Consider the following 21,822-nt stretch of genomic DNA (forward strand, 5'->3'; position numbering starts at 1 on the left):
GAATTTAATATTATGTTGTTGATGTTAAATTACTATTCGCTAAAAAGAATATTAACTGAAATTAAACTGTGAAAGATTAAATTCTAAGACCTATTTTTTTTTTTTTTACAATACTGAGTACTCACGTCGATATCACTGAGGGGGGATTTCCCAATGGCGTAATTTGATGTACGAGAACGAATGAAAACGCTAATAAAAAAACATTATTCTTCAGTCTTCTTTTCTCGTGTTTGCTACCTCATTTTTGGCCAAACAATTAAGAAAATACTACAATATTTAAATCCACAATGCTTTGCGATTGACCCGAGGATTGACCCCAGTGCACGACCTTTCGCCGGCAAACTTTTAAAGTGTGTCAATTGATGCTGTTCATCGAGTGTTTACCGGTAAACAACGTGCAATGGAAACTGACCGTTATCCGCCTTTTCGCCGCTATTTGACGGCGAACAGTTTTACCGGTAAAATGCAGGGGACTCAATAGAAACACGCTATATGATAGGATAAGTAATTAAAATTTTACAGTAACTTTCAGATTTTGAAGACATCTGCATTACTTACTACAGTGTTTAATATGACAACGGGTAGTTTTGTATGGAAAAGTTTGTATTTTCTTCACTAAACTAATCATAAATGATTAAAAACAATTAGTAGAATTGTTTAGCTGTAAAAGTGTAAGGCCGTGAGTCGTGCAGATGCTAAATAGAGTCCAAATCCAATTTACAGCCTTTACAGAAGCAGATTACGCACTAAAAATACCAATCCCATAGAGTTTGTGTGTACCACATCCCCCACCACCACATCCCCCACCACCGCCACCCTGTCCATTCTGAATTCTATGAAGCATAGTGTCAGTATTAAAAAAAGGTCAAGTATTTCTTTTTACAGGGTTGAAAGTGCATTTTATTTAGCAATAAAATGAGACCACAAGCATGACAATAACTTCTTGCTTGACAGAGATATCATCATTTGTTGTGAGTCGACTTTGGCAAAATGTAACGTCATACCACCTTTTTTTGGTGGCGAGCTCAAGACACACGACCTATATCAAAGCAGCCAATCAGAAAAGCTGTTACAAAAGTACGAAACATGCATTGATTGTGTATATTGTGCACTACGCGTACTGCACGCAGTGTTTTTTTCTTCTCGTGTATGAAATAGATTAATAAACTTGTAATTACTTATTGCTCGAGAAATTAGACAAAATAATGCACTTGCGCTGATGTTGTTGCGTCTAATGCACTCCCCCCCCTTCGGGCTCGTGCATTAGACGCATCAACATCAGCGCTGCAGCATTATTTTGTCTAATTTCTCGACAATAAGTAATCGCTGCTCATTAACCTATAATTATGGGCTCTGCTGGATCTTGGACAATGGTTCAGATACTTGATGAAGTCCCTTGGTTCCACATCCAGAGTTTAAACTTCTAGTATTTGATTTATTTGACAACTAAATTAATAATATACACAAAAATATAATTTGCTAATTGTTTTTTACACAGTTTGTAACAAAATATATAGGATACGTGCATGCTCCCTGAGAGCATCTGCAATTTCTTCTTGTGTGCCCAGCAGATTTCTTTCTTGATCCAGCTCAAGAGCTGCTTCCCTTTCATCAAAGATAGGCCAATCAGACTGCAACGATAGACAAACAAATCATTACACATTTAGAAAGGATGCAATTAAGTTAATCCTCAATATTTTATATGAATACAGTATTTATAAATATTGAGTTTTGCAGGCACATTGTAGCTACCTAAATTATTTGTATACAGCTCACAAAAAGAGCAAAATTGTTATGCTATTCCGGTTTGTTCCCAAAGAAAGCACAGAATTAATACTAAAACTTGCTATTTACAACTTTGCATCATTCTGGAACCACTAGTCTTCATCAGTAAGCTTTTGCGATGTTCAAAAACATTGGCCACTGACATTGACATAAAAACATTGAAAACATCGCATCAACTACATAACATCCACTGTATCTTATCTCAATAACCTATCAAAATGATACCTAGCCATCTATCACTTGGCTGGTCCAATGGTCAGTTGCCTGATGCAACGTCACAAAGGTGCAAAAAGTAAGGTCCTGTATTAGATTTATTTACAAAAATTTTGTTTACAACTACTGGATGACTGAGAAAATTCATTCATTTTATATAATATCAATGTTCTTTTAAATCATCATGTTAAGAATTATGACCATTCAAACAAGTGTATTTTGATGGGCAGGAGGTAAATCAAAAGGTATCAAGATGCAGTCATCCATATCCTCAATTCAAATCAAGCTTTGTGACCAAATACCTGCAATGATGCAAACAGCATTAGTACTAACCAATTTCTTGTAACTCAGAAATTCTTTGTAAGTTCCAGGAGGGCAAGGAGTTTCAACCTTCTTCTGCCGTGGGGAGTCCGCCGAATCAAGGCTTGATGCTGACATGGTGCTACGTGAAGTGATCCCCCTCACCCAGCTAAGATTACAGAATAATCCACTCTTATAAGCTGCTTTCTAGTTGTCACAATTGGTTAGACTTCAATCATTCTGAAAGGTGAAAGAGGAAAAAGTGAAATATGTTATTAATTGCCCTGGAATATGGTGCAAAATCTGTTGCAACACTACGTTCAAGTTTTCTATTTTGCATCTGTTGAGCCTAATCAAGCAATCAATGTGAAATTTGCATTGTGCCACAGTGCCAGTCCGCTAATCTGAAGGTCTAGTAGTTTTAAGGTTTTTATTCCAAAGGTTGTCTGAAAAATAAAAAACTTCAATAATCCAAGGGTTCACTAGCCCAATGTTGAAAAAGGTTAAACTTTAAATGTTATGTACGTAAGGCTAAAGAAAGTTGATTCTTAGTTTCCCGTCACCCGCCCGCATCACCTTTACAATTTGACCAAAACTTTCATAATTGTTTTCATTTATAAAAAAAGTCAATTATCTGAAAATTGAGATGGAAATAATCCAAATTGAAACTCTCAAAATGTTTGACATTCCTTGCTGACCATAATCAGCAGTTTTTCTTAGTTGTAGGAATAGAGGATGTAGTAAATAATTTTAGGATTACCTCATCTTGTTTCTAGTGACCGCCATATAAATGAGAGTTTTGACAATAATGAAATTTTCGAAAATAATGAATAATGAAATTGTGACCTCATATTTCACTGAAAAAAATGTTGACGGGAAACTACATGTAATCATTTCATTTCATTAGACAGTAATGGCGCTATATATAAATTCACGGAAATTAGTGAGTCAGCAAAACACATTAGATTAACACACTAATTGGCTTTTTCAACGAATGAGGCACAGTTGAGATTTGTAAGATTGTGTTACTGGTACAGTATTTCGATGGACAACTAAAACTGGGATTTTTTAAATATTGGTGTTTTTCAGACTTTTTACTGAAATTTGCTATTTAGAAACACATTAGTTTTCATCCAAATAATCTTTGACCTACAGTACTTCCATTTTTTGCAATATGCAAGTTGTACAAACCGGGAATAACATGAAATTAGCACCGTTATATACATGATTGGCCACCATGCCACAGAACGAGATGTGCACTGGTTAGTCATGTTTACTTACTTTCACGCAAGAGCATCGAATAAATCATGTCAGATAATCAGGACAGAACCTTGATTGAAAAGTAGATCCTTAATCCAGGCCACTGATAACCCACGTTGGATATGAGGATATCGAACAGAACGTGGAGCTATCTCAAAATCCGTCAGAATCAGTGAAGCATGACACCATGTAAAGCAATAAAAATTCTGAAGTAAACAACAACTCCAATCACAGCGGGTATTATCACTGATTATAGCACCAGAAAAAGTTGCTCAAATGACACGGAACTGGCGAATTGCTAGCATGGATAACATCTTAAAAATTAACAAACTTTGCTCTGAAGTGATGTACATACTACATTACAAAGTCATCTAAATAAATTTCTGTAACATTAAACTTCACAAAGAATTGTTTTAATACGTTTGAAAATTGTCGACGATTGAATGACTGAAGTTTGAAACTCAACTTCACTCAGTGCAGTGACAGTGTTAGGTATCACATGCAAACCTTAGTTAACACATTTGCTAGTCAGCCAAATTGGTCCAATTACAATACAAATTTTACATAGAAAATTAAAAGAAAAGATTTGTGAAGGAAACCTGTATAAATATGTTGTCTATACTTCACTTGACCCAAATATATTTAATTTATTTTTGTGGTGAGATTTTAGAGGGATTTTTATAGCAGTTCCATATAGAAAAGCTGCTCTATCATGAAACTATGCCGTTTTGTTTTGCAATTAATTCATCAAATGTCAGCTGAATGTTTTGGATGAAAGTTAATCTTTGACAAAATGTAATTTTGTTTTGGAAAGTGCTATGACAAAATGGTTTTCAGTTTTGGTTTTCTTTACTTAAGGGCTTTAATTTGATATATAAAATGATGCGGTTTGATGGCAAATTTGAATTCACCTTTCATAGAATCATACCTACAGTCAGTCACAGTGTTTACGCCGCTGCTGTTGTGTACGTTCTAGACTAAAACAACATGTAGGTATGCTAGGTGAATTCAAATTTGCCATCAAACTGCATCATTTTATATCAAATTAAAGCCCTTGAGTAAACAAAGCCAAAAATGAAAACCTTTTTTTCATAGCACTTTCCATAGCAAAGTTACATCTTGTCAAAGATTGACTTTATCAAAAAGATTCAGCTAGCAAAATTCCCCAAAGCGGCATTTCGGGGTGTTTCTAGATCTTAGTCTCATTATGACAGCAGCTTTTTTAATGGAACTGCTATCAAAATCCTCTAAAATTCCATGTGCTTGATTGTCTTATCACCATAAAAATCATATATTTGGGTCAAGTGAAGTATAGAAAACATATTTATGTAGGTTTCCTTCTTCGACCAGTTGTTTTAAATTTCTATGTAAATATGCATTGACATTGTCAGCGAATTTGGCTGACTAGCAAATGTGTTAAGGGGGTACTACACCCCTGGCCAATTTTGTGCCTATTTTTGCATTTTTCTCAAATATTATAGCGCTTTGGTGACACATAAGATATGTATATTATTGGGGCAAGGATTACAACTACTGCACTGGAAATTCAGCAATTCAAGGCAAGTAGTTATTGATTTATTGATCAAATATTGGTTTTCCCTCATTTTTGACTGTAACTCCACAACTGTTGTCTGTGTTGAAATAAAATTTCCAGTGCAGCAGTTGTAATCCTTGCCCCTATACACCAATCCGAGAAGCGTTTACTGTATTTGGCCCTCTATTGACGGCAACACAGATGTACCAGAGCGGGAGATTTAATTCGTAATTCAATACTCATGATTGTACAATTCCCGGGTACAATTCTGTATAGCACACAATAAATAATGGATGGAACCCCCGACCTCGGGACACCGCAGTTTTACATCGGGGACACCGCAGTAATGGCGAAGTCGGATAGGTGTATAATATACATATCTTACTTGTCACCAATGCACTATAATTTTTGAGAAAAATGCAAAAATAGGCACAAAATTAGCCAGGGGTGTAGTACCCCCTTAAAGGGGCATTTCGTGATCCACAGCCTCATCCCTCCACTTTTCCCAAAAAAAGTTGAGATTTTTACACCACTGGATACCTCTGGCTACATGTTTATGTACCAAATATTTCTTGCAGATTAATTCGTTTAGCAAAAATATCGCCAAATTTGAATTTCGTTCTGGTGCACCAGAACGAAATTACAACACAGTCATTGACTATGCCACTATGGAGCAGTGTAATACACATAAGGCCCTTCAAAATTAATTCTTAGTTTCCTGTTTCATGGTTGAAAACCAGGGATGAGGCGACTTTTAATTATTAATTATTAATTATCTTTTATTTTCTTTATTTTAAAATAAGTGGTTGCAACCTACATCAAGCCATTTTGACAAGGAACATGCATTTAATTATTTTACTACTATGTTTGATTTTATACATAAGTAATGGTACAATTAGGTTCTATGTTTATTCATCATTATAGATGATATGGTCAAAGTCAGAAAGTAGCAAATGGTAGTCATTAAAAGTTATTTTTAAAGAGAAAATCCAAAATATAAATAAAATAATTAAATATTTTGCAATTCTCTACTTTGGACGCGGGCGGGAAACAGGAAACTAAGGATCAATTGTAATTGGCCTAATCATGCATAACTCGCAAACGCAAAATCGGCTTTTTTCGTGGATATCTACTGACAAACGTCATAAAAAGAGGATGCTAGGATCACGAAATCCTCCTTTAACTAAAAGTTTGCCTGGCATACCTACAACATGTAATTCTAATATTAATTGTAAACATATGACCTTCTTTTCTGGAACCAAGTTATTGAAGTGTAGGTGTTCAGTCTGCAGATTTCCTTTTCATAAATTAAGCGTAAAGCCGTAATGCTAAGCTCATCAGGCATGAATGATATATGGAGGCCACCTATGTGCCTGTTGTGCACGGCTTCCGAATTCGGAAGCTATAAATACTATCGGTAAATTTAGACCTCATAAAATAACGAAATATTTAGGCAATACTATACGTCCAAGCCAGCTTTTTAACATTTTATGCACACGATCATTATTTTATATGGAATGTTGCTGTGCAGTACATAGCTTTCAAAGTTACCTGCCCAAAAATGACAAAATTCTATCTTCCAAAGTGGTTGTCAGGAACGCAACATTATGACATGTACAGCAACAACCTCGTTCATAAAAATTCAGGAAAAAAAATCAAAAATAAAGTAAAGTAATGGCGCCCTCAACAAACTTTTATTCATTATTTTCGGCCCCTGGTTATTTTCACTTTCATTCATTTTCATTTCCTTTTCATTTCCTTTTCTCACAGTTTTCTGTGTGCATTTATTTAATAAAAATCATCTCATCTCATCTCAGTTCATCTCATCTCACTTCATATCTCATCTCATCTCACTTCATCTCATCCCGGCCCCCCCAACTCAACACAAAAGTTGGCAACCATGAGAGGTACCAGATAGCGCGGAAAAGGGGTAATTTTTTACCAGTAGCAAGGACCGCGAAATTGGCAAAATAGGGGGTATTTAAGTTGGACTGTCCGCGAAATTTGACTGTGAAATCAGCAAAATAGGGGGTATTTAATTTGCACTGTCCGCGAAATTAGGATAAAAGGGGTAGGCCTACTTGAGAAAATCAAGTAATTTTTGGCAATATTTAGTGTCATTGAAAAAGGGGTGTTTGAAATTCTAGTCATTTAAAATGGGTGTTGGAAATTCTAGTCATTGAAAACCACAACAAAGGGGTTGTTTTTGGCCCAATTTTGTCCTCGATTTTGTATGAAAAAGGGGGTAAACAAGTTGATGAAAAATCATTGCAAAAGGGGGTGTTTGAAAGATTTGGTAACTCTTATGGTTGCCAACTTTTGTGTTGAGTTGGGGGGCCGGGATCTCATCTCACTTCATCTTCATCACTTTAGCAGTCAAGTTAGCTCAATCGATAAGGCGTTCGACTGTGGTGCGAGAGGTTGTGGGTTCGAACCCTGGCGGTGCCTATACTAAAATGCAGAAAACCTTAGACGAGCGCGTATTGTAAGGATACATCGCGTATATACTGCGTTGAACGCACTTGTCTCTGATTGGCTGCTAAGGCGATATATTGTTGCTGAGTGGAAATTTATGAATGAATTGTGCGCCGTACGCGTTGTTAGCGCCGAATTTGCAACATCACGGTAGTCGCGCTCGTAAAAGGTTTGCTGCATTTTAGTATAGTAGGCCTACGCTCACGTGGAAAGAAAATTGAGTTAGCTTGAAATTCCCCTGGACAAGGAACGCACTGCTAATTTGTCTCGTTGTAACCCGTACGAAACTCGGGGAGCTGATCCTGGTTGCGATGGTTATTTGTGGAATGTCTAGGGTGTGCGCTCTTGAAGCAGCAAAGTCCCTGATTTGTTGTTTAATGGTTTGTGGAATGATGTGGGCCGTAGTGGTCAGCGACAACCTGTAAAGTGTGCTGAGGCTTGTGGATCAACGTCTAGGCGTTGTGCCTGTGCGTAGCGCACTATAATAAATCACTGCGCTTTTTTTTTTATCTCATCTCATCTCACTTCATCTCATCTCATCTCACTTCATCTCATCTCATCTCACTTCATCTCATCTCATCTCATCTCATCTTACTTCATCTCATCTAGCTCTCTTCATCTCATCTCATCTCACTTCATCTCATATCATCTCATCTCATCTCAGTTCATCTCATCGCATCTCATCTCAGTTCATCTCATCTCAGTTCATCTCATATCATTTCATCATCTCATCCCACCTCATTTCAGCTCAGCTCATCTCATTTCATTTATTCAGTATCATTATTTTATTTCATTTCATTCCATTCCATTTCATTTTTCAGTGTAGGCCTAGGCCTATTTCATTTCATTTTGAAATTAGGCCTAATTGGATTTCGTCGCATTTCAGTATTAATTTTGTCACCGTGACTTCAATCAAAGAAAGAAAGACCCAGACAGCACTTCATCAGACTGGTAAACTTGCTTCTCACCTGCACCCTTCTTCTTCTTCTTTCCTGAAGTTGCTACCGGTGCCGGCGCTAGAAGCTGGTCAAAAATATTCAGTAAGAAATAGTTCCTTTCGTCTCTGTTTATGGTGTTTCGCCCTCGTCTCATGGTCCAAATTGCCTCTATAATCTGTCTTTTATCTTGTCCTGTTGGACAAGGTTATCGAAGAGGGGAAAATAAAAACATGCGCTGAAGCAATGCGGATAGGCCTACGGCCTTCAACAAGAGACGCGAGGACAAGAGCGGTCAGCAGAAAAAGTCCAAGAAAATAGACGGGGAATATACGGAAATTACGGTTTGACCCACAAAATGTGTTTTAACTGATTTTGGTACTATGGGACCTCGGGAATAACAGAAAAAAAAGTTATAAGTTACCGGAAAGTGGTTTTCCAAGATGGCGTCCAAAATGGCCGCCAAAAAATTACTACAATTCATTTATTTTTCACCACAGAGTTGCAATTTTGGTGTCTAAACCCATGTTTTGGGGGTCAAACATTCTACAATGATCAACAAAAATATTGCAGAGTAATCGGGTAACCTACAAATCCAAGATGGCGTCCAAAATGGCCGCCACAAACTCTTAAAATACCTATAATTTACTAATTTTTCACACATGAATTGCAATTTTGGTGTCTACACCTATGATTTTTTGGGTCAAGGATTCCACTTTATATCCAAAATATTTCAGATTAAGGGAGCGATCGTTATTTATGGCAGGGGGAATGGGTAAATTTAGGGGGAACACGAAATTTTTTGTGGTCTTGAGGGGGAACCTGAAATTTTTAGTTGAACCAGGAGGGGGATTGTTAAATTTTAAATGGAGAAAATTGGGAAAACAAGGGGAACGCGAAAATTTTGAGCGGACGCGAGGGGGGAACGCGCAATTTGTTCCAAAATCGCCCATTACCCCCCCTGCCGTAAATAACGATCGGTCCCTAATCACATAAGCTCTCTCTCTCTAAGGTCACATTGCATACACGTATGCAGGTGTGGTTCGTATGAGCAGGCGCGGATCCAGGCATGGGCCAACCGGGCCCGTGCCCCCCCCCCTTTTCGAGGGTCCTATTTTTTTAATTTTTTTTACAATTTTGTTGGGGAAAAAAATTAAAACCCTTTGTTTGACTTTACATTTTTACATGTTTTATGGAACATATAAATCGCAATTTGATCATGATAAACGGCCTCCCATGCCGTGGCGGATGCAGGGGCACACCCCCAGACCGTGTCCCCTTTCATGGTCCATGAAATGGCTTTAATTCGGCCTTTATTTTTACATTTTTACATTTTCCCTCAGACACCCTCCCTCCGCATGTGGATAAAGAAGTGCCCACTTAGGCTTCTGTTTTGGACCAGTCGCATAGCAGGTGGAAGGGCACACTGGCCCGTGCGCCCGCCCACTTCGCAGCTAAAAATATGAGGAAAGGAGAGAAGAGAAGGGGCAAAAAAACTGCGAAAATGAGAGAAAGACCCAAGCCTTCTTTATCTGTGATTATTTTAGACATTGCTTGAAGGCGGGTCCTCTGCCCAAAAGCCTGTGAAATTACTGCGGGCCCGCCAATACGCAGGGCCCTTCACATTTTGTCACCAACATCTGTATTAACTGAATGCTGACTTCAACATCAATCCGTGTATGCTTTAGGCCTAAGTCCAATAAAGTGTAATTTTGCAAATTGATTTAAAGTAATGATAATAGTGTAAAAATATGCATCAAATGACTTAAATGGGACCTTCATTTTATAAAACTTTCCAACTTCTGAGGGGAAATAAACTGGTAGCCGTTTTCGCTTCTGTTTTGGACATCCGTACACTTTATGTTTTAACATGTTTAAGCATTAATATAACCTAATAATTAGGCCTACAGTAATCATGGTTAGTAGTGAATAATGGTCTACGAGTGGCTTCAATTGGGCCTTCGTTTTTACACATTTCCTAACTTCTCATACACCCCCTGCGTATGCATAAAGAAGTTGCCATTTTCACTTCTGCTTTGGACACCAGACCCTTTATGTTTAAAACAATAATTTACACATTAGTAGTGAAAATGTGTCAATGAATGACTTTAATTGGGTCATTTCACAAATATTCGGCTTTTTCAAATTGAAACATTATAAAATACACAATTCTTACTTCTGATGGGGGCACATCCCCCTCAGACACCTCCTGCGTATATATGAATAAAGAAGTTACCCTTCTCGATTCTGCTTGCATTATTCAAATCAATAGGCCCCTATATTATTGAAAAATGACACTTTGATGTTTTGCAAAAGTTCATTCTACAAATTATATACTTTGAAAACGTGCTTGATTTGTTGTTGAGTTATGTACGTTTTACAAAAGTGTTGTTGCACACCGACATCGCCTGGCTAATCATTATTTGGTGCAGCAGAGACATTAAAATGAATACACGGGATCGATACACGTGAATTGCTATGCACGATTTTGATATCAGACGAAAATCTTCGGATACTGAGTTAGAAAATGATGAATATCTCCCGTAAATGAATTTTTCTCAAGAAACCAGATGTGGTCTCATACACTTGAAAATACGTGTTGAACAGATATTATAGTCGTTAGCGTGCGCTTTGAAAATTGGCCGTGCGCTTTGAACTCAAAATTTGACCAAAACTCTCAATTTTATATTGCGTTGGTCCTGTAGGCCTATGGACTACAGCGCGCAGCAGGCTATAGCGGCACTCACTCAAGTGGAGACAGTATATTAACCATTGACCGCAATGTCGTATACAAGCTTGCTGACACAGCGAGAAATCAATTACCCCGTCTATTGTCATAGCCTTAGTCAGGTCACTTCGCTAATAATATGCATCTCATAAGGTCCGAATAAAATAGCCATGTGTGGCTGTGGATTCAACCTACCATGGCGATTTCTACTATGAAGATATCGGGGCGATGTCACTGTGTGTTGTTTCAGCCCTCTTTACAATATAACTCAAGAACCACAGGACCGACAAAAGTATATATATCTGTGATATTTGAATTCTTCTACACGCTTGCTATGAAATGACCAATGCAATTTTGGCCAAATCTCACTCCCGCAAGATGCTGTGAACTACCAAATCGCAAAAGTTTAAAATAGTTAATTTACACAATAATAGTGAAAACTTGTCAACAAATGACTTCAATTGGACCGTCATTTCAAACTTTTTCGGCTTTTTTAAATTAAAATTTTAGACAATAATAGTGCCAAAATGGTCCACCAAATGGCTTCAATTAGGTTTTCATTTTGCAAAAGTTTCTCACTTCTGAGAATGCATAAGGAAGTTACCCTTTTCGCTTCTTCTTTGGACACTCAAACCAAGAGTTATGTTAAAGCAATAATTGACACAATAATAGTGAAAACTTGTCGATAAATGACTTCAATTGGACCGTCATTTCACAAATTTTCACCTTTTTCAAATTAAAATTGTACACAATAATAGTGACAAAATGGTCCACCAAATGGCTTCAATTAGGTCTTTATTTTGTAAAAGTTTCTCAATTCTGAGGGGGGCACATCCCCCCTCAGATAACCCCCTGCGTCGCGCAAGCGCGGCGAACGGCGCTACCACGCCGATTATTATAAGTTTGTGCCCCCCCTTTTCAAAAATCCTGGATCCGCCACTGCGTATGAGAGTATGCCATCGAATGCGGTCAGCGGCAGCCCTGGTAGCCTCAGTGATGCTCAGGCCAGTGATAATTTTGATGTCGTCAAGCAAGCTCGCTGCAGGTCTGCCTCTCTTGCCTTTTCCCTCAACCATTCCTTGGACAATTGTTTTCTGAAGGCAGCGATGTCTGGTGATGTGGCCAAGGTATGATAACTTTCTAGAAATGATATCGGCTCGCAAGGTCTTCTGAAGTCCAAGCTCTTGAAGAACCCACTCATTTGTTTTCCTCGCAGCTCATGGAATCCTCAGGATTCGTCGATAGCACCACAGCTCAAAAGAATCCAGTCTCTTCCTGTCAGATAATTTCATCGTCCAGGATTCAGATCATTTAGAACCACTCTGAGTCACCTCTACTCGTCCTGACTGAAGATTCCTGATCCTGGTATAGCGTACTGATGAGCTTCACCACGTGACCGGGGAATCCCATATCCCCCATGATGTTCCATAGGTCTTGATGGTTGACACAGTCAAATGCCTTGCTGTAATCGATGAAACAAAGGTAGAGTGGAATGGAATGTCCTCTGCATTTTTCAATGATATTACGCATATTGACAATTTGATCCCTGGTGCCTCTTCCTGCTCTAAACCCGGCCTGTTCGTCTGCTATCTCAGTCTCGAGCCTCTGTCTCATTCTGTTGTTGGTGATCTTGAGAAGGATCTTGCTGGCGTGACTGATTAGGCTGATGATTCGGTGGTTTGAGCACTCTTTTATATTTCCTTTCTATGGTATCGGGATAAATACTGCTCTCTTCCAGTCCTTAGGCCATTCCGCATCCCTCCAGATTTTGTCACATAGCTTCCACATGATAATCACACCTTGCTCACCAGAGGCCTTCCAGAGTTCACCTGGAATCTCATCACAGCCTGGTGATTTCCCTTTTTTTCTCTTTCATTGATTTACGAACTTCATCCAGTAGGGGTGGTGGTTCAGGGTCAATTTCACCTGAAACATTGATGGTGGGTTCCTCCTCTGCTTTCTGTTTAAAGCTCAGTGCAGTATTCTGCCCATCGGGTCTTGATGTCTTCGCTCTCTGTAAGCGTGGTGCCATTTCTATCATTTATAACATCAGATCTTGCCGAAGTTTTTTGAGTCAGTTCCTTAACCAAAGCAAACACCTTCTTGGAGTCGTTTCCTGCTTTTTCCATATCCTCACATTTCCTCTCAACAAAGTCTCGTTGATCAGCTCTGACTGCTTTTGTTACTTCTCTGTGTTGTTTCCTCCATTCTGGCAAATCTCCTTTTTCTGGCTTCCTGTCTCTTATCAGCAAGCTCCATTGTATTCTTAGATATCCAGGGCTGCTTCTTTTTCTTCTTCTTTGTGATGTTTTCTTCTGCTGCCCTTAGCACTGCTTCCTTCATTTCTTCCCACAATTCGTTTGGAGAGAGTTCTGCCTCATCCGTTCGAAGAAGCGCCTCAAATCGGTTCCCCACACTAACTGTGTATTGCTCTGGAATTTGTCTACATCAAATCTCACTGGTGGTGTCACTCGCTTCTTTGCTTTGAGTTTCAGCTTCATCCGTGCGACCAGTAGCTGGTGGTCTGCACCTGGTCTGGTTCGTACACTGAACAATGAAGAGCGCCATCTTCTTTTAAGCAAAACATAATCAATCTGATTTTTCGCATTTCCGCCAGGGCTCCTCCAAGTCCACAGTCTGCGAGGGTGCTGCTGAAAGAAGGTGTTTCCAACAATCAGGTCGTTTGCCTGACAAAACTCTTCCAAACTGTCTCCACGATCGTTTCTTTCTCCTAATCCAAACTTTCCAATTAACCTTGATTTGATGTCACACTTACTTGCCAACTTTTGCATTCCAGTCTCCCAAGATGATAAGCATATCTTTGCTTGGAATCTTATCCAGGACATCTTGGAGCTGACCATACAAAGTTTTCCATCGCTTCATCAGATGTAGTGGATGTTTGGTGCATAAACCTGGACAACTGAGATGTTGAAAGGGTGACCATGCAGTCTGAGAGAGATGATTCTGTCACTGATTGGGTTGAAGCCCAGGAAGGATCTTGCTGTATACCTGTCCAAAATGAAACCAACTCCAAACTCCCGCTTTCCTTCATCTTTGCCTGAATATATCACTGTGTATCCGTTGTCTGTAGTAAAACGTCCTTGGTTGAGCCTCCATGTTTCTGAGATGCCCAGTACACAAATGTGTTGCTCTTCCATTCTTTTTGTAATGATCTCTAACTTCCCAGCAGTCATACCTTGAACATTCCATGTTCCTATGACTTGATGTTTTCTCAGGTTCATGCTGCTCCTTTCATGCTCAGGATTGTCGGCAGTACACTCTGCGTCATTACAGCTGTGCCTAGTCGGAACAACATGCTCCTCTTCCCCAGTAGCTATTGACGCATCGTCTGGCCTGCGGGTCCCACCATTGGATGCCGGGTTTCTACATTGAAAACGACCTCTCATATAAACTATCTTGGCCAAAAGTAAATGCAGTGGGTGGCCGGGTCCTTCTGCATTAATGGATTTGCTGAATGGCCGCCGTTGGCTCTCCAGAGCCGACGCCCTTAAGATGAATCTTTTGTTTCGTTTCAACCGGGTGTTCAGCCACCCTCCTCACCAGAATCCAAAGGAAACTGGTGGGGGAGCCGGTTTAGTCGCCGACATCTCGACCCTGAGCAGGTTGTACTGAGCAGGTTGTACTGGATACAGGTTTCCAGTAGCAGGTTTCCAGACCTGACCTGACAGACGGAGCACCCATTGGGAAAAATACCCATGGGAAACCCAGCACCAAAAGGTGCTGGTAAGGGTAACTTTCAGCTCCTCGGCAGTGCTAGGCACTGCCTCCCCTTTGTAAATAAAATATAAACTGAAAATATAAACATAAGCTACAAATCCAAAATACCTGCCTAAATCCTAGTATTCAGGTGATAGTTTTCAACTCAATAATGATCTATTGAAGAGTTTAGGGGTCCAAAAAAAATTCAGTATAGCGTTCAACATGGTCTTCAAAATTGTATTAACAGAATAACAGAAAAGTCAATATTGGCAAGACAAAATTGGCAAGACACAATAGGCAGGTCAAATGTTGGCTGACATAAATTGGCTAGTCAAAAATAGGTAGAGGCGTAGTCCCATTGGCTTGTAAAGAGTCTAATTTGGAAAAGAGTTCATACAATGTAGACTAATCGGACATAATTGGTATAGAGAGTTCATACAATATAATGTAGACTGAGACATAATTGGCATAAAGAGTTCATACAATATTCTGTATGCTCAGACATAATAACAGCAAGTTGAGGAAAGAACTCTCAGATGGCAGCCTCAGTAGCAAGAACTGGTGGAACACTGTTAACACCTTAGCTGGTAAGTCCACCAGAGTTGATATACCAATGCTTAAGGATGAACGTCAAGTCTACACTACATCAAAAAACAAAGCTGAAAATTCAGCTATATAAATGTCAGCTTGCAAGCGCAGAAGAATCTACTCCTGAAGTTCAGCATTCAACAACGTCCTCAATGGAAAAGATAGTCTTCAAGGTCAAAGATGTTAGGAAGCTTCTCAGGAATCTGCAACCAGATAAAGCTACTGGTCTTGACGAAATCCCTGCAAGAGTCCTGAAGGAGTGCAGTGTAGAACTTGCAAGACCACTCAGCCTGCTGTTTGAGCTTTGCTTCTCCAAGGGAGTTTTCCAATGGAAGACTGCATCTGTCATTCCTGGATAATAAAGTTTTGTATCTGATCCAGAATGTTCACTTACTTGTGTACGTTTGACAACAGGTGTTGTTGAAACGTACACAAGTAAGTGAACATTCTGGATCAGATACAAAGAACTTTGTTAACCAGTTTACTATACCGATCCTGATGAATCTGTTCAATCATCTGTCATTCCTGTTCACAAGAGAGATTTGAAGTCTAATCCATATATGTACCGCCACATCTCCATGCTCTGCATCATTGGCAAGGTCATGGAGTGTACAGAACCAACTTCAGAAGTACCTCCTTGGAAACCAACTGATTTCAGGTCAAAGGTTTTAGGATTTATGCGGCAACACAGCACGGCTGACATCCTCACCATTCTGACCATTCTGACTCAAGGCCTGGTCCAACTCCCTGGACAGAGGCAACGAAGTGCACCTGATTGTCCTGGACATCAAATGAGCATTTGACCAAGGTCTGGCATAATGGCCTTTGCTCGATACTCATCCGGCAAGCTGCTCACATGGATTAGGAGCTAGTCCTTGGAGCTTAATAAAACTAGTCCAAGCTACCTGGCAGATAGTTCTATCAAAGTTGTCCTATCTGGCCAGTCATCAAGTATTTCCTCCATCAATGCATCAGCCTGAACAGAAACCTGGAGAAAATGAGGATCTGGGCAGACAGATAGAAGGTGATCTTCGAGCCATCAAAATGTAAGGCAATGACAATATCAAGAAAGAGGAATCCAACCAGCTAGATCTTCTGTTTGGTACCACCAAACTGGCTGAGAATTAGTCCTGAGAGTCGCAGTTGACAGCAAGCTGACCTGAACAAAGCACATCTCCAACGTCCAGAGCAGGACAGAAGCTGGGCGCTCTGAGGAGATCGCAAATAAACTTGATGTCAGAGGCAGAGCAACCGTTTACAAGGCCCAAGTTCGCAGTGTGACGGAATACGCCTCACTGTCTTGGATGAGTGCCACCAATCTATAGGATTATTAGACTCTATCCAGAGGAAGGCCCTTCGAATCATAGGTGTGAGCGAAGAGGAAGCGATTACAGAGCTGAACATCACATCTCTCCATCAAAGACGTCAGTCAAGTTGCCGCAGCAACAGTCCTCTACAAAATGCACACCAGTTTGTGCCCACCAGATCTGAAGGCACTGTTACCAAAGCCATTTGTAGTCAGAAGAGCTACCCGCGCCAGCTGTCCATGCCTTGCCATGCTCTCACAGTACCAGTTTCAAGAACTGGCAGGACCTTCATCCACACTGCAGTTCACGTTTGGAATAGCCTACCAGATGGAGTAGTCGGAAACGTAACTGATAACGGCGCACCAGCTGCTGTGAACCATTGATTGGCCCATGTGGTTGTCTTTTATAGTGCCCATTATGCAGTCATGTCTACAGCAGAATTCACCACGACCTTTGCCGGACTTCAACCCCATTACACCAAGATAAACCTCATTCAAAACAGCTCAACTATGTTAAATCAGGGATGTGTCTCATATCCCTGGTTAAATCCATAAACATATGTGTCTGATTTACCTGTACGATATCGCTATGTGCTGTGATGAAATAGGTATTATAATTTCAGTTGGATGCACCATTACAAAACAAACGCACATTTACAATACTGAGCGTGGCCTTTGTTTCCGAAATGAGAACAAAAGTCTGCATATTGTTATCCAGCCATGTTGATTGTACAACTCATGTCAAACTTGTTACATTTATTGTGATCGTATCACACAAGTAAATGAGAAACAAGTCGTTTTAGAGTTAACACGGTTTGGAAAAAGTTTTTCCATTTTTTAGCTCCCTATCGGGCAGTCAGAACTACATATTTGGGAGGGCTCGACAACAATCTTCCCAAAATCGCATTTTAATCATTTTTAGATGACCATAGAGGGAAAGAATTGAAGTTTTTTTACAGCTTCTATGGCGAAAATTGATCAAACCGATCACACGATGGTGCTCGCTCGAAGTTGGAGCTATCTCGAGTCAGCTGTTGAGCACAATTTGCCATTAAAATTACACGTCCGTCTGTTATGAAATTTTGGAAGACTCTCTTCGGAAAAACAGCTCGACAACAGCTTTCCCGTGACATTTTGTACTTCAAATTGTAGTATGTTAAGGATGAACATTATAATTCACATGTGAGCCTCTATGGCTATTATTGGGTGAAGGGTTTTCCCTCCAGCCCACTAACTAGTCTATTGCTTATACCTACAGTACAGTGAGTGAGCTAAAGGTCAATCATCAATTGGAGCGCTGTGTGTGCACTGAATAGGAAAAACGGACAGTAACTGCATAATGCTAGGTGAGGTGCCCATATAAGTTCTTGACTTGTGTCACTCCTTATCAGTGCTCATGGGCTATTGTTTACTCTAGCATTTTATAAAAAAAATACATGTCAGATGTAGGCACATAGTGAAGATGACGTTTCGCTACAAGCCTTCATTTCCAATATCATATGACATACCTAACTCAGGCAGGACTAAAAATCTGATCATTTGAATTGAGGTAATTAGCTAGAGTACATCATTATTTTCACTCTTCCTCTCATCTTTCATTATTTGATTGCTGTATGGGATGACACATGAGTCAGTTTGGCAGGATCCACATCTAGCATGACATGCAGACATGATAGTCTATATCTTCGGCAGCTGCAGCGAGGTGGGCAGTTTTTGCAATTACAGTGGATCATTTTGAGTAGGTTATCTGGGGGCGGGGCAGCCTTTATGTCAGACAAGATCGGAACAATCTGGTCGCTGTCTATTTTCCACCTCAGTCCATGACATCCATACCGTTGTCAGTCCACTCCAGACCATAATCTGGCAGTAAACTATGAGAATTTGGTACCATAGAGGATGCAGTAGGCGGCAAACGTTCAGGAGTGACAAACGATTTTGCAGATGTTATATCTTCTTCACAAATATGTTGTAGTGCAGGGTTGCAAGTGAACTCTCATCTCCCCATTGCTGCCAAACATAATAGCCATAGCTTTGCTACCAAAATACTCAATGATCAATGAGTGATTTGCATGGAGAATGAAGATATTTGCACCCGGTGCGATCTGGCATGATCAGAGCTTTGTCAAGTTCCAGTTTGATATTGCTCAAAATATCACATGTCTCAATACTCTCCAATATTGATTCAACTGCCATCAACGCAGAGTACACATCTTCAGATTCATCCATCAATGTCTCAAATTGGACAAGTTTTCCAATGTATGGATTACAATCTTTATCTGCAAAAGTAAAAATCTGAGTCGGGTTATTTCATTTTTGAGAAGTCGAGTATCGAGTCATGATCTGTTACAAGTCTACCACTGTACAAGTCTACAGACAAATGTGTTCGTATGTCCAGATCTGAATGGATCGGCATAACTCGGCTATGAAAAGGAGCGGAATCCGAAATCTGAGTTCGAAAAAGATCGGAATCCGAATGAATGAATGGTTCTATTCCTTATTTTTGTAAATAATAATATTACGAAAAAGGTTGATTGCCCTCAACATTTTGCACCGTTACACGTGCGATGAAATACGTTTTGCTGATAGTTTTCTATAATTTTGTTTTAATGACAATAAAATCTTGTTTTATCCTTGTCACGTGTACATTGATTGACTCCAGTTGAAGTTGTCTGACTGCAGGTAATGAGCGTTTTAAGCGTTCGGAAGGAAACAATGGTATGTGGACCTTTGTTCACGAAATGAGACAATGGCCTGCTTTTTGTTAACCAGCATTCTTGAAAATGAGCAACATAATCATTGTTGACTTAACACGGTTTGGAAATAATTTCTTCATATTTTTGGTGTTATCTGTCGTTTACATATCCGTCCTAAAACACAAAAGTGCGACCCTCTCCAAACACCTAAATTAGCTAAAAATTTAGGACATGTTACAAAACTATATTTTCTAGAATTTCATAGAATAGTTTAAATGTAGCGTGTACCGTTTTTTTTGTGGCATCCTTCAGAACGGAGCGGTCCGTTACCAATATAGCTCAATATTTTCGGTCAAATCTCCATTCAATTAACACGGGGAGTTGGCTAGCTATGAGCTAGCTATGCTTTGCCCTCACTCATATTCTACGAAAGTGCGACCCCTTCTGAACATCTAACCTAGCTGTAATTTTAGGTCATGTTAGAGAAATATATTTGCTAGAAGTTTGGAGAATAGTTTAAATATTGGCCGGTTATTTTTCACACAGTGATGTTAACTAGGCAAATGCAATATACTTCTAACGTACGCTATTTGTAGAGGTCACGCGTCAATGGTGAGAGCACTGTGTATTGTGTATAGGAAAACGGACAGTAACTGCAGTATGTTTGTAAAACTTGCTTGAAGCATGAATTATATGTCTGACAAAGATATTGATAAGAGTTAAATGATGTCTCTTGTACACTAGGTTGTCAAATAGTTGCTTGGTTTAATAGTCATGAAAGTGCATGGAGGCTAGGAGATGTAGCCGAGACATTTGCACCAAGTTAGTATGTAACAAGACATCTCTGGTCCTGCTGTATGGCATCACTATGGCCAAGTTCTCAGTTCATTAACCCTTTTCTGTTATTGGGTCTTGGGATGTGACCTAAACCAATGACAGTAATACAAAACTCTGAATGAGAGATTCGGCTGAATTTTATAAATTATCTATGATTTATAGTCTGCCTTTGCTCAGAATACTTTGACCCACAGCCACGTACCTGCCCTAGATCCACCTGGCTTCTTACAGTAGGCTAACATATATTATACTGAGTGGGTATAATATTGACTGTCATCAAAAATGTTACTTTGGTTAAAATTTATCCAAAGCTTAGTAAAAGTAACATTTATGAATGTTAAATACCAAGTTTCTCGTTTTAACGGTGAATGAAAATCAGTGAGCAGCTATAACTGAGCCTTCACATTTACATCAGTATACATCCAGAGGATGATTTAAGCACTTCCCAGAAGTCTTGCGGTTAGCACAGCTGTGTGAGTGAACATGACACCACTGCCCGCCCACTGCATACACACGTGCATGGGTAAATTTGAATTTGGACAGATATATTTACAATAAAACACCTTCTAAAGGTTGGTCGATTTCACATTTTATGTTATCTACAGAAGGTGTGAATTATCCTTCATGCATACATCACTTTAGATCTAAAATCGACCAAGTAATGACGACACACGGGCAATTCTAAAACAACATCTTTTGCACAGAGTTCAATGGGATTTGAAAAGTAAAGTGGCAGTTGAAACTCTAGTGATAACACTTTTACGGTGCATGATGGGGCTTCCTTAAATCATCCTCTGGTATACATCTGATGTATACACAACAGGAAAGTGTAAAGACAGCCATATGTGATGCGATCAAGCAAAATCAGTCGGAACTCGGAAATATTAAATTTTCTTATAGGATAGTAAAAAGCATTTAAAAATCTGGATTTTGCAGAAAACCCCATTGAAACTGAACAACCAGTCCCAAAGATATGAGCAATCAAAGACTTTCCAAAACAAAAGGAAACAAAAGGAAATATCTCCTTTGTTTGGTTATATCTCAAATTCAATATTTCCGAGTTCCGACTGATTTTGCTTGATCGCATCACATATGCCCCTGACACAGTGACAGTGCATAGGACCTGGCCAATTATTCCATGGACCTGGCGCAGCACTGGAGTAATGCATATCAGTCACATTCATGAATACAAAACGATTGAATTTCACTGTCATGAGTCAAGGAAGAGTAGATTTATTTCTTTATTAATACAAGTAGGCCACCAGCGGAACCTCGTCCTTTCTGAGGACTCTTCTTGTTAAATTTTATACTGACGTACTGTTCCGTAAAAATCTTCTGCAATGTACATAATATTATAATAAACGCCATCTGTTAAGTTTTACAGTCTATGGTTCTTGTGTTTTCAAATAGTTCTGGTCATTGGTCACGGCAAATTATACAGCCATATA

At 39.4% G+C, this 21,822-nt stretch overlaps 3 protein-coding genes across 3 annotated transcripts in view; all 3 read right to left on the reverse strand.

Moving 5' to 3' along the window:
- Positions 1 to 6,726, reverse strand: part of LOC140158683 (protein FAM227A-like) — a 32,257-nt gene extending 25,531 nt beyond the window's left edge. Inside the window, exons 1-3 of the mRNA XM_072181865.1 lie at positions 6,644 to 6,726; positions 2,332 to 2,538; positions 1,523 to 1,631 (exon numbers count right to left, since the gene is read on the reverse strand). Coding sequence (XP_072037966.1) covers positions 1,523 to 1,631; positions 2,332 to 2,436 — 214 coding nt within the window. The 5' untranslated portion in view covers positions 2,437 to 2,538; positions 6,644 to 6,726. The remainder of the gene's footprint in view (positions 1 to 1,522; positions 1,632 to 2,331; positions 2,539 to 6,643) is intronic.
- Positions 6,727 to 12,541: 5,815 nt separating this feature from the next.
- Positions 12,542 to 12,844, reverse strand: LOC140159433 (uncharacterized). Its single transcript, XM_072182909.1, has one exon. It carries the CDS (start codon positions 12,842 to 12,844, stop codon positions 12,542 to 12,544), a length of 303 nt encoding a protein of 100 aa, XP_072039010.1.
- A 1,268-nt stretch (positions 12,845 to 14,112) lies between these two features.
- On the reverse strand, positions 14,113 to 14,637 carry LOC140159434 (craniofacial development protein 2-like). Its single transcript, XM_072182910.1, has one exon. The coding sequence runs from the start codon at positions 14,635 to 14,637 to the stop codon at positions 14,113 to 14,115; it is 525 nt and encodes a 174-aa protein (XP_072039011.1).
- Between the last annotated feature and the right edge of the window lie 7,185 nt (positions 14,638 to 21,822).

Source organism: Amphiura filiformis, chromosome 8 (genome assembly GCF_039555335.1).
Source record: "Amphiura filiformis chromosome 8, Afil_fr2py, whole genome shotgun sequence".
NCBI classification, from domain to species: domain Eukaryota; kingdom Metazoa; phylum Echinodermata; class Ophiuroidea; order Amphilepidida; family Amphiuridae; genus Amphiura; species Amphiura filiformis.

Excerpts from the sequence above, each read along its gene's own strand:
- LOC140159433 (XM_072182909.1), bottom strand. The coding sequence starts at position 12,844 with ATGAGACAGAGGCTCGAGACTGAGATAGCAGACGAACAGGCCGGGTTT.
- LOC140159434 (XM_072182910.1), bottom strand. The coding sequence starts at position 14,637 with ATGAGAGGTCGTTTTCAATGTAGAAACCCGGCATCCAATGGTGGGACC.